Consider the following 18,350-nt stretch of genomic DNA (forward strand, 5'->3'; position numbering starts at 1 on the left):
ATTTAATTGAAATAATAAACATGAGCCTTGAAATAATAAACAGTACTTGACTGAAGAATGAATGGAGTGGAGAACTGGAGAATTTAGCTTATGAAATAATAGGAGCTTGGAAAAATCTCTAAGTTAGGAAAAATAACCCTACTGAAAAAGTCTGAGGAAATGAAGGTAACATTTCTCAATTAACAATCATGATATAACTAATCAGAACTTGACAAAAAATAGCTATCTGTTACTGTCCTTAGGTGGATGGATAAACCATTGGAAAGGCACTCTGTAGTCAGGAGACCTGATTTATTGGCACAAAATAGTCTAATGACCAATTAGTTGGATATACAGCATATGTAATTTGATTTCAGTCTGGGTTTTATGCTTATCTTAGAATCCTTACCCACTACCAGTGAGATAGCTTTGTGGATAGAAATTGGACTAATCTGTTTATGGAAGAATAATTTGCTTCAGTGATCTTCTCAAGACAACACAAAGACCTAAAAAGCAGCCATGGACTGGCCTGTTCATTTCTGTTACTTTTGGTAGAGACTCAAGCTATGAAAGTGTTAGTCACTCAATCGTGTCCGACTCTGTGACTCGGGCTATGGCACTTAGCGTAGAAAAACCAAACCAAATCCAGACTCTCTTGCTTCTTTCCTGTCAGCCTTTTAACTTTTTTTCTTTTAATTTCTACTATTTCTTTACTGATAAACAGGAAAATCAGAATGATCTGATTCCCACCACATCCCCATCCTTAACCACCACCTCCCTCAGAGTGTAGAGGAAAGAATATTGAGGTATGAGTTAGAGCTGAGTTCTACCTACCAGCTCTGTTGACACTAGCAAAGCCATGAAAACCTCTCTAGGCTGCTGTGTCACCTTTGATAAAGGAAGAGAATTCAGCTTTCTAAGGCCTTTTTCAATTTCCATTCTACTCATAGTACAATGCTGCTTACTAGTTTCTGATTGGGAAAGTCTGGGAATTTGGGGTATGAAAGATTGAGAGATGTTGGATACATTTTTAGTAAACTTCCTTCAAAAGTGGTAAACCAATCTCTTAGGAGTCTTTTGTGGATTATTAACATTTAGTGAGACTAGCTTATGAAGAACCTTGAATCCCTTGTAAGAAAGTTAAAATTTTTATGATATACTCAGAGATTAAAGACACTGTGTATTTTGTATTAATTTGACACTGGAGTGAAGTAAAACAAAAGAGCCTCAGACAAAGCGGATGTCAGCTGTTTTAGTGGAGAGGCACTAGCTAACCAAAGCAGGCTTGGAATTCCCCATGGCTGGGGCTGGTGAGCGCATGGGGCTGGCACAAACAGCCATGGACCGCTTTACTCAGGGACCTTTCCCTGGATTGTGTGATTAGGAACCAAAACAAACAACTAGAGTTTGTCGCATTGTTCTTGGGAGCCTTGCATGGTTCCATTTTTACCTCTCAGTTCCTTCATTATCATAAACAGCAGCAACTCTGGAATTTTGAAATCACTTCCTTGTGAAGAAATCTTTCCTTGCTGGGGAGTAGACAGAAGCTTCATTGAATAGTCAGAAGTCTAGGTTGGGCTGTTGTTTTTTTCTCAGCACAGTACAGTGACTTCACCATTGAGAAGCCTTATGGGTTTTTTAGCCCTCCTTTTCCACATCTAGTTTTTCAATTATCTGCCTAATTGGAAGCACAGCTAATATGGGGTAGCTGACACCAATACTAATTGGTCCTTATTTATTCGTTCAGCAAACGATTTCCTGAACATCTTCTGTGTGCCTGTGTAGAAACACTCTGACCACTGAGAGTGTGATGTGGTAAGCCAGAGTTTCTCTGAACTGAGAGACAATTATTAGGATCTAAATTTGAAACATTTATCGCTGTAGAACTAAGAGAGGCATGTGAGGACCTGAATAAGAGAGTGTAGCTTGTGAGGCCATGATGAGGTGTTTTGGGGACAGTCTAATGAGGAGCTTTGGGTACTTATATAATATAGGGTCATTGTTCTCTTCTCTTTGGAATAGTAGCCCAGGCAATAGTGTCTCATTGAATTTCAAAGCATTTTTACAGTGATTTTATTTTCATTCTTGGGCATTGAGAAATCAAGTGATTTGTCCATAGCCACACAACTAGTTGGGCTTCCCTTGTGACTCAGCTGGTAAAGAATCCACCTCAATGTGGGAGACCTGGGTTCGATGCCTGGATTGGGAAGATCCCCTGGAGAAGGTATTTAACCTCAGTTAAATACCACTTTATACAAACCTGATCCCTCTATAGGGTATTGAACCCTATCTTTGATTTTGTTCTTGAATATTGGGAAAAAGTCTCTCTTGGGGTAATATTTAGGTTAACAGATTTGATTTTGCTTGGGGATTTCAGTAGAAAGTATCTTCATACAGTGCTATGACCATGGGATGTGGAGATTACCGAATGTGTTCATTCCTGTTTGAGGAAGCTAAGGAGGGGAATCACCTGTGGCTCTAACGGGCTCCTCTTGTCATTGGAAAGCACTTTGTTTATACTTTGCTTTCCCGTTGCTATACCCTCTTGGTGTGTCAGCATGGTTTCTTACAATGGTACACTTAATGGAGTTGGTAGGTCATAAGTTGTTCATTTATTCAGCAGATATTTGAGCCAACTATTGGGATTCCAGACCCTATTCTGTGTGTTTGGAAATAAAGAAGGGAACAGGTCAAAGTTTGTCCCTGATATCATGGAGTTTGTATTTTAAAGGACATCTAGATAATAATAAACTGTCAGATAACTTTTATGTGTTTTGGTGTGATAAAGTTTAGTGTAAGGAAAAGTCTCTCTTTCTCCCTACACTTAAGTAAGCCAAGGCTCAGATGACAAGAAGCAGTAGCTTCCCAAGCAATGGGAACAGTTAATACAAAAGCGTTTCGAGTAAAGAGTAGAATGGTATAAGATGAAGTTGAATGAGGCTGTTCAAATATGTAGGGCTTTTGTGAGCCAGGTTCTGGTGTTCCCTGGATTTTTTTTTTTTTAATTATTGTTTGTAGATATTTTTATTCAGGTGATGATGGTGATGACTGATGATGCTGAGCTTGAGTAAATACTCATCATTTACCTATATATTAAGGTTAGGGACAGGCTTCCCTGATAGCTCAGTTGGTAAAGAATCCACCTGCAATGCAGGTAGACCCTGGTTCGATTCCTGGGTCAGGAAGATCCCCTGGAGAAGGGATAGGCTACTCACTCCAGTATTCTGGCCTAGAGAATTCCATGGACTGTATAGTCATGGGGTCGCAAAGAGTCGGACATGACTGAGCAACTTTCACTTTCAAGGTTAGGGATGCATCCTTGTTTTGTTCCCAGACAGACTCATTTCTCTGCCTTATTTAAAATTATCTAAACAATTAGCAAATGAAAAATAAGGAACCATGGTAAGGTAAAAGTTTATTAACAATCAGTAAATAAGCAGCTTTGTTTTTACTGATGTTTGCTTTTCTGTACCCAGTAACTTACTTATTTGAATGAATTTTCATTTGGAGTTGCTCCTAAACCTAACAAAATGAAAGTATGTTTATGGGAAAGGGAAAGGATTTACTTCCTTCTTGTGCTGGGGGAAAAAAAAAACCCTTAGTAATAACAGCTTGGTAAGTTATTGTTTTAGGAAAAGAAGATGATTGGTAGAGGCTTAACTTTTACTCAGCTGAGGTTATGCTTAACTAATTTCCTGGCAATTGAATTTTGATAATTTTCTGGGAATTTTGCTTCATATTTTGGCCTTAAGTGTATTTCATATTTAAAATGTGAAATTAGTTGCTTTTGTTTGAAGGTGAAGTAATTTCTTTAGGCGAGCAGTGAGTCATTCAGTTAATTTAAGAAAATAGTTTATTAACGGGAATAAATGTCCCCAGTTGTCTAAAGGAGTTAAAATACCTTCAAAATGAGTAAGACACAGTTTACCTCAAGTCAGTCACAGGTAGCTTATCTGCTGAGTGAATTTCTTGCAGGCAATTTTGATTCTCCAGCTAACTTTCTTTTCATATCACCAGTTTGTTTCAAAACTATTTTAAGCCCTACTCTTATGGTGAATATTCAGGGATTGAAATGAATCTGAAAGATAACCTGACTAAAATATGATTAAGAAGACAATCCTTAAAAACAATATACTCTGGTAATGCATTCTAGGGCTTCCTAGTGACTCAGTGATAAAGAATCCACCTGTTAGTGCAGGAGACGTGGGTTCAATCCCTAGGTCGGGAAGATCCCCTGGAGAAGGAAATGGCAGCCCAACTCCGGTGTTCTTGCCTGGGAAATCCCATGGAAAGAGGAGCCTGGCGGGCTACAATCCATGGGGTTGCAAAGAGTCGGACACAACTGAGCAACTAAACAACAACAACAACAATGCATTCTAAATCGAAAGGAACCTACTTTCTGGATTGAGTGTAATTTGAAATTTGTATTCTACTCCCTTCCTAGTGTATAGCATAGTGCCAAGCAGATCTTTTTGATCTTGATAGACCTTTCTTTTTTCAAGTGAATGAATGAAACCTACTGAAGCAAATAATAAGAGAGTTGATAATATCTCTCTCATGAACCAGATTGAGCCAAATACGTATCTGAGCATTTAGGGCAGACACCTGGTGCCAGCTCAGGGAGGCCCCGGAGAAGCTCATTGACAGCGCTGAGAAGGGGGTATTACTGAACTAGTATTTGTTGTGCTAGTATTTCAGTGCCCTTGATAGAAAAATAAGGAAATAGGAAAATATCCTTCATCTCCTGCAGTTCCTTTTCCCCCTTGTGTTTTTCTTACTTAGTAAGTTCCTACAGGAATACCTTCGTCTGAAGCATTATCTGTAAGCCAATCCTACACTGCCAGTGGTCTGTAGTAGGGAAGAAAATATGGGCCAATGAAATCCACAGAGAACCTTAGATCAAGTAGTCTTTCCTTTTTTCATCTCTCTGACCCCAGCTTTTAATCTTGGCTGGTAAAATCACAAAAAGATGTCTTTGCTTTAATTCTCTCTTTTTTTCCTCTGCTCACCCATTGTTGTGTAAGTTAACCCAAATGTACTTAGAAGACAATGAAGAATGAGCCAAAAAAGGCAGTAAGCCATAACTGGATCATTAGCACTTGAATTTAACAGCTCCTAGGGATTTGGGTTTCATCTTTTGACTGGGCAACTGTGTGAGGATTATACCAAGTTGGCAATGTTAGTAGTAAACTAAAGATATTGTTCTGTGAAACAGATGCTTTCGTTGTAATTTGTAAAAGATATTAATACAAACCTAGTGATCAGAAAGTAACTTCAGTAATGTAAGTAACGTGTGGATTATTTTTATTATTAAAAATTCAAACATATAAATGGATTTCATATGAAAATTTCCAAACATATAAATTATAAACATATAAAACATTAAAATTTCAGACATATATACACGCATGTGTGTGTATGTGTGTATATATATATAGAGAGAGAGAGAGAGGGAGAGAAAGGATAACGTAATGAACCACCTTTATCCATCATCCAGATTCAGCAGTTGCGAGAGTTTTGTTATACATGCTTCATCTATCCCTTTCATTGTCCTTGGCTAAAGTTTTACAAAGTATATCCCTAAAATGTTATTTTTACTCCTGTGTACTTTAGTATGCATCTCTAAAAAATACAGACACTTTCTGCCACATTCACAGTGCCATTGGCACATCCTATAAATAATTCCTTGGGATCATATAATATCTAATACATACGTAACTATCTATATTATTTGAAAGTATCCTTTTTTACATTTGTTTTTTTCAAGTTGGAATCTAAACCAGGTTCATACTTTGAGTTTGGTTGTTGTGCCTTTCAGTCTCTTCTAATCTTGTGATTTAGACTGTTGATGGTGTTTGTGTCTGAGGGAGCCAAGTGGGAAGAAGCAGGAATGAGGTAACGGATTTTAAGCCAGGCTAAAAGGAAAAACCTTTAAAAATCACAGAGCCTGCTGAGAATAGGGAGATTTGGTTGTAACATCTGTGGCTGAAATAATGTTTTTCAGGCCCATGTCAAACTTTAAAAAATGCCTCCTTTCAAAGCAGTTGTATTTATGTATATTTTGTTCTATGCAAGACATAACTAAATTTGAGTTGCTATTTGGAATGTTGGAAACTGAAGTTGTCATTCTTAAACCAAACTAAAATAAAGAGAAAAAGTCTCCACCAGAGACTAACCCAACATTGTGTATCAACTATATTTCAATTAAAAAAAAAACACACAAAAAACCACATGTTCCTAAGAGCTCTAATTCTCTTTACAAATTAGAAACCAGTTACCTTTCTACAGATTGTCTTCTTCAATTCAAAAAAGAGAAGAGTATTTTTCCTTTGGACTTTATCTCTTTATTTTTGTATTAATTTTTTAAAAATCCAGTTATGATCCTCCTAAAATAATTGTCTATCTACCATTAAATATGCTGTTTCTTAGGATAATGTTATATAATTGCATATTAGGGCATAGCCTGGTGGAGGAAATGGCAACCCACTCCAATATTCTTGCCTGAAGTATTCTACGGACAGAGAAGCCTGGCGGGCTAAAGTCCATGGGGTCAAAAGAGTCAGACACGACTTAGCGACTAAACCACCACCACCAAACCAACACATTAGGGCATACATTGAAAAAAAAATTGCATTCTAAAATAACAGTTAACAGAGTAGAGTAGAATCTCACTAAGAGTAATGTCCAAATAACTTCACAATGTTTAAGGCTCTTTCCAAACAACTTTCTTTATTAATTCTACATAGGATCTAGATGAAAATTTAATTTGTAACAGACTACACTTTGAGAAACCACAGAGTGATTTAATAAAATATAGTTTCAAAAATATGTTTTCTTTGAATAAGTATAGTCTCTATAACTGCAGACTCTAAACTATAATAAACTATAAGATTATGTTCTCCTCACTGGAAATCTTGAGTTTTGCAATATAGAACATTGGTGAGTCCTTGGTTAACCTTCAGAACATTTTGGATGTGGGTGAAGCTTAGATATTAAAGCTCATTTGCAGATAAGACACATGCTGTGTGTGTTTTTGTAAGAAATAGAACCTGTCACAGCTTCAAATCCTAAGACCCATCATAAAAAAGAAAGTAGGTGAAAAGTAGAAAGTGAGACACTTTTAATTTCCCTCCTTCCGAATGCCAGGATTTTGTTCTTTCCTAACAGTGTTAATGTATGTCAATAGTTTGTGCTTTTACCTTTTGGTACCTGATAATTCCAAATGTTTGCTTTACATGCCTTTTAGGTGCCCTAATGTGAGTCTGCAAAAGCTACCGGAAGAGTGGTTATTGAATGTTTTAGAGGAAATTAAATGCTGTGATCCTTCATCTAAACTCTGTGCTACAAGACGCAGTGCTGGAATTCCTTTCTACATACAGGTATTATGCTTACCTGCAGGATCATAGCTGGGGGTTTTGTTTGTTTTTGGTTTTTCGATAGTAACCTCCCTGACCCATGAGAGATCGTATTGCATAAGGGACATTTCTGTCTTTTCTATAGTTCATTTCACAAATACTTTGTTATAATGTGTGGACATTGTGTTACTGTGACAGATCTCTTCTTGGAAGAAACCCTCTAAGAGGTCAGTCTTACAATAAGAACAGAGAGTGGTAGAGATTTCCGCCTGTGTGTGAAGTACGAAGACATCACTGTGGTGCATTCATGCCTCACTTCCAGGAAGTGTACATGCTACCTTTTTTCCAATTAGAAAAAATATTCTTCCTCTCTTTTCAAAGACCCTTAAGACTCTGTAGGCAACCAGTGTTAAAAGTTTCTTTTGAATCCTTCCACAAAATAATCCATGCATAAAATAATCCTAATCCTAATAGTAGCTTTTATAAGTGGTTATTTCACATATGTTATCTCATTTAATCCTTTCTCAAGCCCTACAAGATAGATGCTATTATCATCCATATATTGGGCCATAGAAAAGTTAGGTAAGTGACTTGCCAGTGGCCATAGGGATAGTAAAAGCAGAACTAAGACTTGAGCCGAGCCCAGGCACCCTGCCTCCTGAACACCTGTCTTATGAGAGAGACAGAGTGTGTGTGCATGCATTTTCTTTTTTATCACCGGTGAAAGCATACTCCACACATTGTTTTGCCCCTTGCTTTTTTTTTACTTAACATTATACCTTAAAGATTGCTCTATATCAGCATGTTCAGATATTGATTGGAATTGATAGGAAAATATTTCTACAGTGTTGAAATTAAGAGGCCATCACCTTTATGAATCCAAAGAATAAAAACTAAGTCATCACAATACTAAATCAGACCTGACCTGAAAGATCTTTCTTTAATATTCAGGAAGATAAAAATCTAGGAATAGGTTAAAAAAAAAAGAAAATGAAAATAAGTGAAATGAAGGCTGTTTTTTAGTGCCCCAGTATTTTTTCCTTCCCTTTTGTTATTCCTCCCCCAAATTCCCAGAGTCGTAATTTTTTGATGACAGTGGGTACCAGTTGGAAAGGTTGATTTGACACACAGATCACCAAGGTGGTAGATTTTGGCGATCTTCAGAAATCAATTCACTCTGACATAGTGTGTTTTTGCCTCTTATGTCTGTCTGAGAACAAGTGTTAAGGCAGCAGCAAGGTTTGGTTGCACATTTGTGCTGTGTGCTTATTTCTTGGTTCCCAACTAATATCACATATTGGTGATAATGATAGAGTGGTCAGGACTGCACTTTCTTAGCCCAGCCTTGAGAAGAATGTCATAACTACACACAGCTCTTGGGAAGAGAAAAAAAAAAAACCAACTATGGTTCCCAGGAGACACATCAGTAATCACATATGGCTTTCTTATTTGTTTTAGCTGAATAAAATCTAAATTAATAGAAAAAGCTGCTCAGGAAAGTCCCCTTTTTCCTAGTATAACTTTGCCAACAAAGTGATATTTTTGTTCTAGTGGAAAGCTCTGCTTGGTGTTAGCTGTGAAGAAAAACTGCCTACTTAATTTATGAGCTTACCTTTGGTGTAGATATATATAAAATTTTTTTGAATGGTCAAAAGATAGTTTATGTATTTTCTGAGCATAAATATATTATGAGAAATTTCTTTTTTAAACTTGTTTTGCTTATGTATTTTTACTTTGCTCCTTATGGGTTATAAATGTTTCAGAAGAAGCTGAATGACTTGAAGCTTTCACTCTTGGCAGCCAGTAGCTGCATATATATGAAATATTCTGGCTACTCACAGGCCTACACAGCTACTAACCTATTTTCTGTCTCTGTGTAAATGGAATCATATAATATGTGGTATTTGTGTTTGTCCTCTTTCACTTAGCATCATGTTTCAAGGTTCACCCATATTGTAGCATGTGTAAGTACTTACTCCTTTTTATTGCCTCAAGTGGTTTGATACTACTATTTTTATCTTTATCAAAATATTAGAAAGTAAGCAACTCTTGAACACTCAAATATAGGACCTCTTTGAAGGTCATAGTATTTTCTTTTGTCCCATGGAGTTTCCAGTGCTACAGTTTGAGAGTCCTCCAGCCTCCAGTCCTCTTGTGAAGCATTGAATAACTGATCTATCTCCAGGGAGTTTCCACATCCTTACCAGAAATTTAATCCAGAGGTTTTTTGTTTTTCAAGTAAAGGGAAGTTTCTTGTTGGATAATTAAAACTTATTGTATCTGAGACCTGCCACCCAGTTATGGTCCTAGAAGAGTTGTCAACAGGAGCTGTTTTCAACCTCTTATGCTATGCTATGCTATGCTAAGTCGCTTCAGTCGTGTCCGACTCTGTGCGACCCCGTAGACGGCAGCTCACTAGGCTCTGCCATCCCTAGGATTCTCCAGGCAAGAATACTGGAGTGGGTTGCCATTTCTTTCTCCAGTGCATGAAAGGGAAAAGTGAAAGTGAAGTCGCTCAGTCGTGTCCGACTCTTAGCGACCCCGTGGACTGTAGCCTACCAGGCTCCTCCGTCCATGGGATTTCAACCTCTTAGTATTACATAATTAACAAGCCAAACTAGAGGTAACTGTAGAGATTCTGTAATATCACCACCTGATTTTACAGATGAAGTATCTGAGGGATGGAGAGGTTAAGCTGCTTGCTCAAGGTCACACAGCTTAATTAACTTGCTTAACACCGCATTGGGGAATCCATTCTGGGGAATAGCAAACAGGTGTTTATAAAATAATAGTCCTGATAATTTCTTTCTTGTTTTTCCATAGGCATTGTTGGCATCTGAACCTAAGAAAGGCAAAATGGACTTGTTGAAAATAACAATGAAAGAGTTAATCTCTTTGGCTGGACCTACAGATGACTCACAAAGCACAGTCCCCAAGGTAATAATGGAAATACACAAACTCTGCTAGGAAGTCAGTGGTTTTAAATCTTTGCTGTACTCAAAAAGAAAATTTTAAAAATCTGTCAAAGATACAGAGCTCTTGAAGATAAGACAGACATTTGAAGCTTATTCGGAGAGGATTGTGTTTGGTTTGGTTTTTCTAGTCCACAAAATAAACCATTGCTTTAGTTGGTATAGATTAACCAAGATGGTCTGTTTTTTAACTCTAGTGAAAACATTCGATTTAGACAAGGTATTTTACAATATTACAATTGTATCTAAAAATTAAAAAATGAATGTGCTATCACTTTCAGATTTCGTGTGTGCTTCTTTGAGTTGATGTATATTTTAAAATTTAGCAGTTGGGTCTTCCCCTAAAATGTAGTGTCTGGCTTTTGGTATATTCACATTTTAATTTTAGCTAATTCTTAGTCCTTTTTTTGTCACTGCTAACGTTAGATTAAGTATATACTTATTTGTATGTATGAAGTTGGGTTAAGTGTTCCTCACGGTTCCGCCCCACTCCATGGTAGTACACACCTGTCAGATACTTCTTGTCTAGGCTTTCTCAGCCAGTGCCTTGTAGTAGGATGTTCCTGCCCACCTGGTGGAGGCCCATGTTAGGTAGAGAACAGACTGAGAGCTGAAGTTTACAGTCAAGTACAGTAAGTACACATGGTTTTATGTCAGAGCCTGTGAGAGGTATTAAAGGGAAACCCATGGGCCAGAATGTAGACCAGTGGGAAAGGATAGGGTTTATTAACACATGTCACATAGTGGCCTGTGACTGTATGATGTAAAAATTCTTTACAAGTTTTAAATAAAAAGTTACTGATCATCTTTCAGAAATGATCTGAAATCATTTTAAGATTTTTTTTCTTCCCAAAATGTGAAAAATATAACTGGTTCCACTTTTTAGACTGTCACTTAGAAAAATACTATTGTTTAATAAGAACATTTACAAATAGTAGAATTTGATTTTCAAGAGTGCTTTGAATTATTACCTTACTCGGCTTCAAAGTCATTGATTGCCATTAGTGATCATTTTTAGTAAATCAGTAAAAATTTCATATTTCATCTCTGACCAGTCTTCTAGGTGTTAAATGATTTGCTTTGCTACTCCTCTCCCATGGTGTATTTCTATATTTTTTTTAATGTATCTGAAATATTTCAGCACTTAAAAGTGTATGGTGACTAATCAACATCCATAAAACCGATTCCAAGTTTAGGAAGTAAAACATTACAGATTGAATACACTCTAGATGCCTCCATATTCTATTTCCCTTTTTTCCTTCTCAGCTATAAATCACTAAACGAAAAATTTCATGCATGTTTTTCATTCTTTAAGAGCTTTTTTTTTCTTTGAATATGAATTGTGTTATCTACACATTGTTTTAGTTTGGGTTTTTTCAAATCAACATTTTTTAAGGTTAGTGAGCTCCAGTTCATTTTAATTTTTGAGCAGAGTTTCACTGTATATAAATGTTTTCTTTTCTGCTTGGTGTAAAATTATTGTGTTCTCCAGTTTTATTTGTATTTCTCTGACAACTGGTAGCTTTAACATCTCTCCATATATTTATTAATCTTTTGGATAACCTCTGTGAATTGCCTTTTTAAAGACTTTGCCTACCTTTAATTTGATTGTCTTTGTCTGGCAGGAGTTGGGTTTTTTCAAAATTATTTTCCTGATTTTTTTTTTTCCTTTTTGGTTATTTGAATGACACGTCTTCTCTCAGTCTGTTGCTTCTTTTCACTTTGCTTATTATTCTGTTATTCCCCAGAAGTTTTAAATTTTAATAAAATGGAATATATCAGCCTTTGTGGTTTGTGCATTTGGATATTGTTTTAGAAAGCCTTCCATAACCAAGTCAAAAAGATTTCATATTTTCTTTATATAATACACTCTTTTCTCTTTTACTGTTGTACTAACACCATTTATCTCATATACTGTTTCTGTCGATATATGTGTCTGTTTCTGTGCTCTATTATGTTAGTCTGTCCCTAAATCACTATTTTATTTACTGTATTTTTTAAAATAAGTTTTGCTATCTGATAGAATGAGTCTCCTTTTTTTCCCCCCTTTGGAATTACCTTGGCAGTACTTGTCCCATTGCTCTGCCATAAAAGTTTTAGAATCAGCTTGTTAAGTTCACCCAGAAAGCCCTTTTGAATTTTGGTTGGAATTTAAATTTATTATTTGGGAAAAATGACTTCTTTTTTTGATTCAGTTCATGTGCAGGGCTTTATATCTCCATTTATTCAGATCTTTCTTAATGTTTTTCATTACATTAAAAAATAATTTTCCATAAAAGTCTTACAGATCTTTTGTGAAATATTCAGTCACCTACCTAAATTGCTGTAATACAGCTAATGACTTATCTGTAAATTCCATGAATTTTCTTTATAGATAATCATATCCTTCATAAATAATGCTAAATTTGCTTTACTTTCCTGGTTCTTTAAAAAAGTTTTCTTAATCTGCTGGATGGCACTTGTAGTAATAGTTTTGTATAGAAATAGAGATAGCCAGCATCCTTGTGTTGTTTCTGATATTTGCTGTAGGTTTCCTCTTTTCAAGGAAATTAGATTTTATTGAATGCTTTTAAGCATTTTTGAGATAAATGTTTTCTTCTAGAATTTGCAAGTATCATGAATTATGTTGACTTTTTAATATAACATGACCTTTGCAATAAGACAATGAACTCCTAACTTTGAAATGATAAATTTGTTTATACATTGCTAGATTCACTTAAAAATTTGAAAAAAAATTTATTTCACATATTTTCACTGGATTTGAAACTGATATTAACCTGTGCTTTTCCTTTTTCATGCTGTATCTATCCTTTTTTTCTGTGAAAGTTTTTTGTTGAATTATACTAAACATACAGAGATGTGTACAAATAATATTTGCCTCCACAAAGTTTCACACAGTGAACACACTTCAGCAAGAAGTGAAACATTTTAGCACTTGAAAGCCCACTCATACTGCCTTCTAATCAGCACCTTTCCCCCAAGTATAACCACTAGCTTAGTTTTAACACCTTAGGATTACCTGTTTTTTAAAAAAGTTTCTTATGAATGCAGCCATATATTCTGTACTCTTTTGATAGAATTTCTTTTGACAGACATTTTGTTTATGATATCATACATGTTGTGAATTATTCATTTTCATTGCTATGTAGTAGTATATAATTTGAACTTCCCTGGTGACTCAGTTGGTAAAGAATCTGCTGGCAATGCAGGAGACCCAGGTTCTATCCCTGGGTTGAGAAGATCCCCTGGAGAAGGAAATGGCAACCCACTCCAGTATTCTTGCCTGAAGAATTCTGTGGACAGAGGAGCCTGGCAGGCTACAGACCATGGGGTCACAAAGAGTCGGACACAACTGAGAGACTAACACTTTTCACTTTTCAGTATATAATTTGTTTATCCATTCTGTTGTGAACATTTGGATAGTTTTAAATTTGAGGTAATTAAGAATAGTGCTTTTAAGAGCATTCTTTTACATGCTTAATGGTGAACATATATGTACATTTCTTTGGAGTAGATACTTAGGAGTGGTTATTGGGTATGTATATGTTGAGCCTTTAATAGATACCATTTCTCAAAGTAGTTGTCCCTACCTCTTTTTTTTCTTTTTTTTTAAAGTCCATAGCTTATTTTGATAGCCAGGCTGTACTGGACTGATGAAACAAACTTGGGCATTTCTCTTAATGGTGTAAGTAAGATGGGAATTATCTATTCTTTGAATATTTGGTAGAATTCACCCATAAAATCATGTGGGTCTTTTGTGTGTATGAATGTGTGTGTTATTTTGTTGGGTTTGGTGTCTTGCTTTCATTTTGGTCTATGAGTGAGATTTTTAACTATTGATTTTCTTTGTATAATGGTAGTATCTCTATAGCTTTTCCATTTCTCCTTGAATTTGGCTTGATTAGCTCTGCTTTCTAGGAAATTGTTCATTTTGTGCTAAATTTTTCTGACTAGGAAACTAGTCAGTTTATAACTGATGTACCTTTGTAACTCTGATGTACAGTTTGTTTTTTTAACTCTGATGTACCTTTAGTCATGTCCTCTTTAGTATTCATGACATTGTTTATTTTCTTCTCTGTCTTCTTGGTTAGTCTTATGATTTATTTCTATTTCAAAGAATCATCTTTTGGTTTTGTTAATGCTCATAGTTAAGTCATTGATTTTGAAATTTTTGAATCTTTCAAATTTTGTTTTTCTGTTTTGAGTTTATTGTTCTTTCTCCGTTGTCTTAATTGGACATATTTTCCAATTTTTAAAAATTATAGCTGATCTACAGTGTTTATTAATTTCTGCTGTACAGCAAGGTGATTCAGTTTTATATATATATAGTTTTTATTTTCTTTTCTATTATGGTTTATCACAGGATATTGAATATAGTTTCCTGTGCTATACAGTAGGACCTTGTTGTTATCCTTTCTTTATATAATAGTTTTTTTTTAAATAGATGCATTTAAGGTGTATGTTTCTTTTAGATTCCACTTAAATGCATCACACAAGTGTCAATGTGTAGCATCTTTATTATTGTCCACCTCTAAATATTTGTTTTCTTTGACCAGTGCTTTAAAATGTGTCAGTTTTTAAAGTATGTAAGGAAACTGATTCCTAACTTAATTCCACTATGATCAGAGCATAATCTGTAAGAAATTAATTTTTTTAGTGTTTGTTGAGGCTTTATTTGTGGTAGGTTTGAGGTCATTTAAAAAATAAATGTTCCATGTGTGCTTGAAGAGAATGTATTGCCCCTATTTCCTAGGTATAGGATTTTACATAGGTCCATTGGATCAAGCTGTTGTATTGCATTGTTCAAATCTTGCTAACTTAAAAAATTGATTTATCAATTATTAAGCATGTTTTATTAAAAATCAATTTTATTTGTGAATTATTCATTTCTTCCTGTAATTTGGTAAGTTTTTTGTTTGGAGGTTATGCTACTGAATACAGATCTGAAATTACCATGGTCTTCAGCCAACAACTAATTTTGAACTTTTTATTCTAGGTTCATGCTTTAAATATCCTTAGAGCCTTGTTCAGAGATACACGTCTGGGAGAAATTATTATCCCTTATGTTGCTGATGGAACTAAGGCAGCAATTCTGGGCTTTACATCCCCAGTCTGGGCAGTAAGTGCATTTGCCATTTATTTTCATTGACTTAATTATACTTATGAGTAGATTTTAATAAACTAAACTGACTGATAAAAAATATGTACTGCATTTTGTTAAGGAGTTACTCCAAGGGATAAATCCCTGGATCAAGCTACATTTTGACCCTTGGTATTTTACAGTTACATTCTGTCTCCTCTATTGGCTGATTAGCCATAACTCTTTGTTTTATTATTTTAGTGTTTGCTTTAGAGTTTATAGTATTAATATATATCTTCAACATCATAGTCTGTCCTCAACTAATATTTTCGGAGAAGGCACTGGCAACCCACTCCAGTACTCTTGCCTGGAAAATCCCATGGATGGAGGAGTCTGGTAGGCTGCAGTCCATGGGATCGCCAAGAGTCAGACATGACTGAGTGACTTCACTTTCACTTTTCACTTTCATGCGTTGGAGAAGGAAATGGCAACCCATTCCAGTGTTCTTGCCTGGAGACTCCCAGGGATGGGGGAGCATGGTGGGCTGCCATCTATGGGGTCGCACAGAGTCAGACACGACTGATGCGACTTAGCAGCAGTAGCAGCAGCAAGTAATATTTTACCATTTCCTTTAAAGTTTAAGAACTTAGCAATATGTACTCCCATTTCTCTCCTCCCAATCTTTGTGCCCTTGTGATAGATTTTGCTTTTACGTATATTGCAAATTCACACTGCTGCTGCTGCTGCTGCTGCTGCTAAGTCGCTTCAGTCATGTCTGACTCTGTGCGACCCCATAGACGGCAGCCCACCAGGCTCCCCCGTCCCTGGGATTCTCCAGGCAAGAACACTGGAATGGGGAGCCATTGCCTTCTCCCGTAAATTCACACTACATTGTTATTATTTTTGTTTAAACTGTCAATTATCTTTTCTAAAAAAACTAAAACCATTTTTAACTATACATTTCAGTGGTATTAATTACATTCACAGTGTTGTGCAGTCATTACCATTCTCCATTTTCAGAGCTTTTTCATCATTCTAAACAGAAGCTCTGTACCCATTGGATAATAACTCCCATCCACCCTCTTCCCCCTAACCCCTGGTAGTCTCTGTTCTACTTTTTGTCTCTGAATTTGCCTATTCTAGGTACCTCATGTAAGTAGAATCATATAATATTTGTCCTTTGTGTCTGGATTATTTCATTTAGCATGGTGTTTTCAGGGTTCATCCATGTTGTAGCATGTATCATTGTCAGGATACATTTAACAGGAGGCTTCCTGTGTGCTGTTTTCAGTCTTGCATGAATTCTATGTTCCTTAACAGCACCTGAATACAGGTGCCAGAGAGCTGGCAAGCCAGCTTTCGGGAATAATAGAAATTCATGTATCTCATTCATATGGAAATTCCATACGGTGAACAGCAGCCCTTTACAACTCTTCCCTTCCTATATGTAAAGTAACTTTTACAACCCCCTGTATTGAGAATGATTTTAGCCTCTGGCTTTCTGGATGACTTGTTAGATTTTTGATCCCTGTCTCTGCTAAAAAGGGCTATCTTGTGGGAGAGTATATATATGCCCACAATATGTTAAATAAACGCCTTTGTTCCATCAGAGCACTGGTCCCCGTGTCGCTCGCTCGCTCTCTCCCCCTCTCCCTTTCAGGCTGCTTCCACGGAGCACAGGTGTCCACCGTGTCTACTTACTTGCCTGGGCTTTCAAGACCTCTTCGAGAGGGCGCCCTGAGCCTACGTAGATGGTGCTAGCTCTTTGTCCTAGAGTTATATTGGCATACTGTGTAAACCAGGGAATATCAGCCTCTTTTCTTCCTTCTTTTACTTTCTTATCAGTTGACCCTGTACCCCCAAGTTCCAGTCCATTAAAGGACCACAACATATCATAATTTCATTCTTTTTTAAGGCTGAATGAAATACCATTGTGTGGATATATGACATTTTGTTTATTCATTCACCTGTTGATGAACACTTAAAACTGTTTCTCTTTGGCTGTTGTGAATAATGTTGTAGTGAACTTGTATACTTGTATTGGTGTACAAGTACCTGTTTGAGTCCCTGCTTTCAAGTCATTTGTATATATCATGTAATAATTCTGTGTCTAATTTTTTGGGGAGCTGTGTCCACAATGGCAACACTGTTTTATACTCCCATCAACAGTTCACAAGAGTTCCAGTTTCTTCACATCCTCATCAGCACTTATTATTTTCTGTTTTTTTGGTAATAGACATCTTAACAAGTATGAAGTGATATCTCATATGAGGTCTTGATTTTCACTTGATGTTGAGCTGGAAGCAGAACAACTCTTTGTATCTGAATGTGTCTTTCTTTTGGATGTTGTAGGCCCTGGGTATCAGTGTGTTGAGTGAATGCTGGAAATACACTTTATCAAAAGTTGAAAAAAACAATCACAAAAGATTAAAATGGAGGTTACATGTTGAGTCACTTATTTTGTTTTGTTTTTTGCAATATATCCAAAAACTTTTTGAGAATTACAAGATTGTTGGCAATACCGAATATAATTGTTGGATTTAAGAAAGTAAACTTTCACTTTTTTTATATGCCTGGTGAAAACACCATGATTTTACTGTTTTCCTGCATCATTGTGCCTTGTGGAATAAAGGACACTAACCTGTGGTTTGTAGGCACTTGACTGTGTCATTAGAAAAAAAAAAGAAAAGATTGATAAAGGGAGAGGAAAAAAGAAGCTAAATCTGCATAATAAGAGAATTTACTAAGAAAGACAGACTTCCCAATCAGTGAGCTGCACAAACCATTTCGTAACTCTCTGATGAGCCTCTAATTGAGAGTCAGTATATTGCAATGTAGCCCAGGGCACAGACTCCCGGTGTAAAGAGGAATCCTCAAGGTTGCCAACTGTTGCCTGGAAAACTGTACGTCTTCCTGTAAGAAAGGTAAATGTCTGAAATCCTGCCTAGGAGCATTGCCTAACTA

The 18,350-nt window shown here is 36.2% G+C and overlaps 1 protein-coding gene across 5 annotated transcripts in view; it reads left to right on the forward strand.

The window, feature by feature from the left end:
• The window catches only part of THADA (THADA armadillo repeat containing), a 327,764-nt gene that overhangs the window by 67,377 nt on the left and 242,037 nt on the right, over window positions 1-18,350 (forward strand). For all 5 annotated transcript variants that reach the window (XM_081591965.1, XM_081591968.1, XM_081591969.1 and 2 more), the window contains 3 exons: window positions 7,226-7,358; window positions 10,158-10,271; window positions 15,303-15,425. In XM_081591965.1, the coding sequence (XP_081448091.1) occupies window positions 7,226-7,358; window positions 10,158-10,271; window positions 15,303-15,425 (370 nt within the window). The remainder of the gene's footprint in view (window positions 1-7,225; window positions 7,359-10,157; window positions 10,272-15,302; window positions 15,426-18,350) is intronic.

Source organism: Giraffa tippelskirchi, chromosome 4 (assembly GCF_054371585.1).
Source record: "Giraffa tippelskirchi isolate mGirTip1 chromosome 4, T2T-mGirTip1v1.2.pri, whole genome shotgun sequence".
Taxonomy (NCBI): domain Eukaryota; kingdom Metazoa; phylum Chordata; class Mammalia; order Artiodactyla; family Giraffidae; genus Giraffa; species Giraffa tippelskirchi.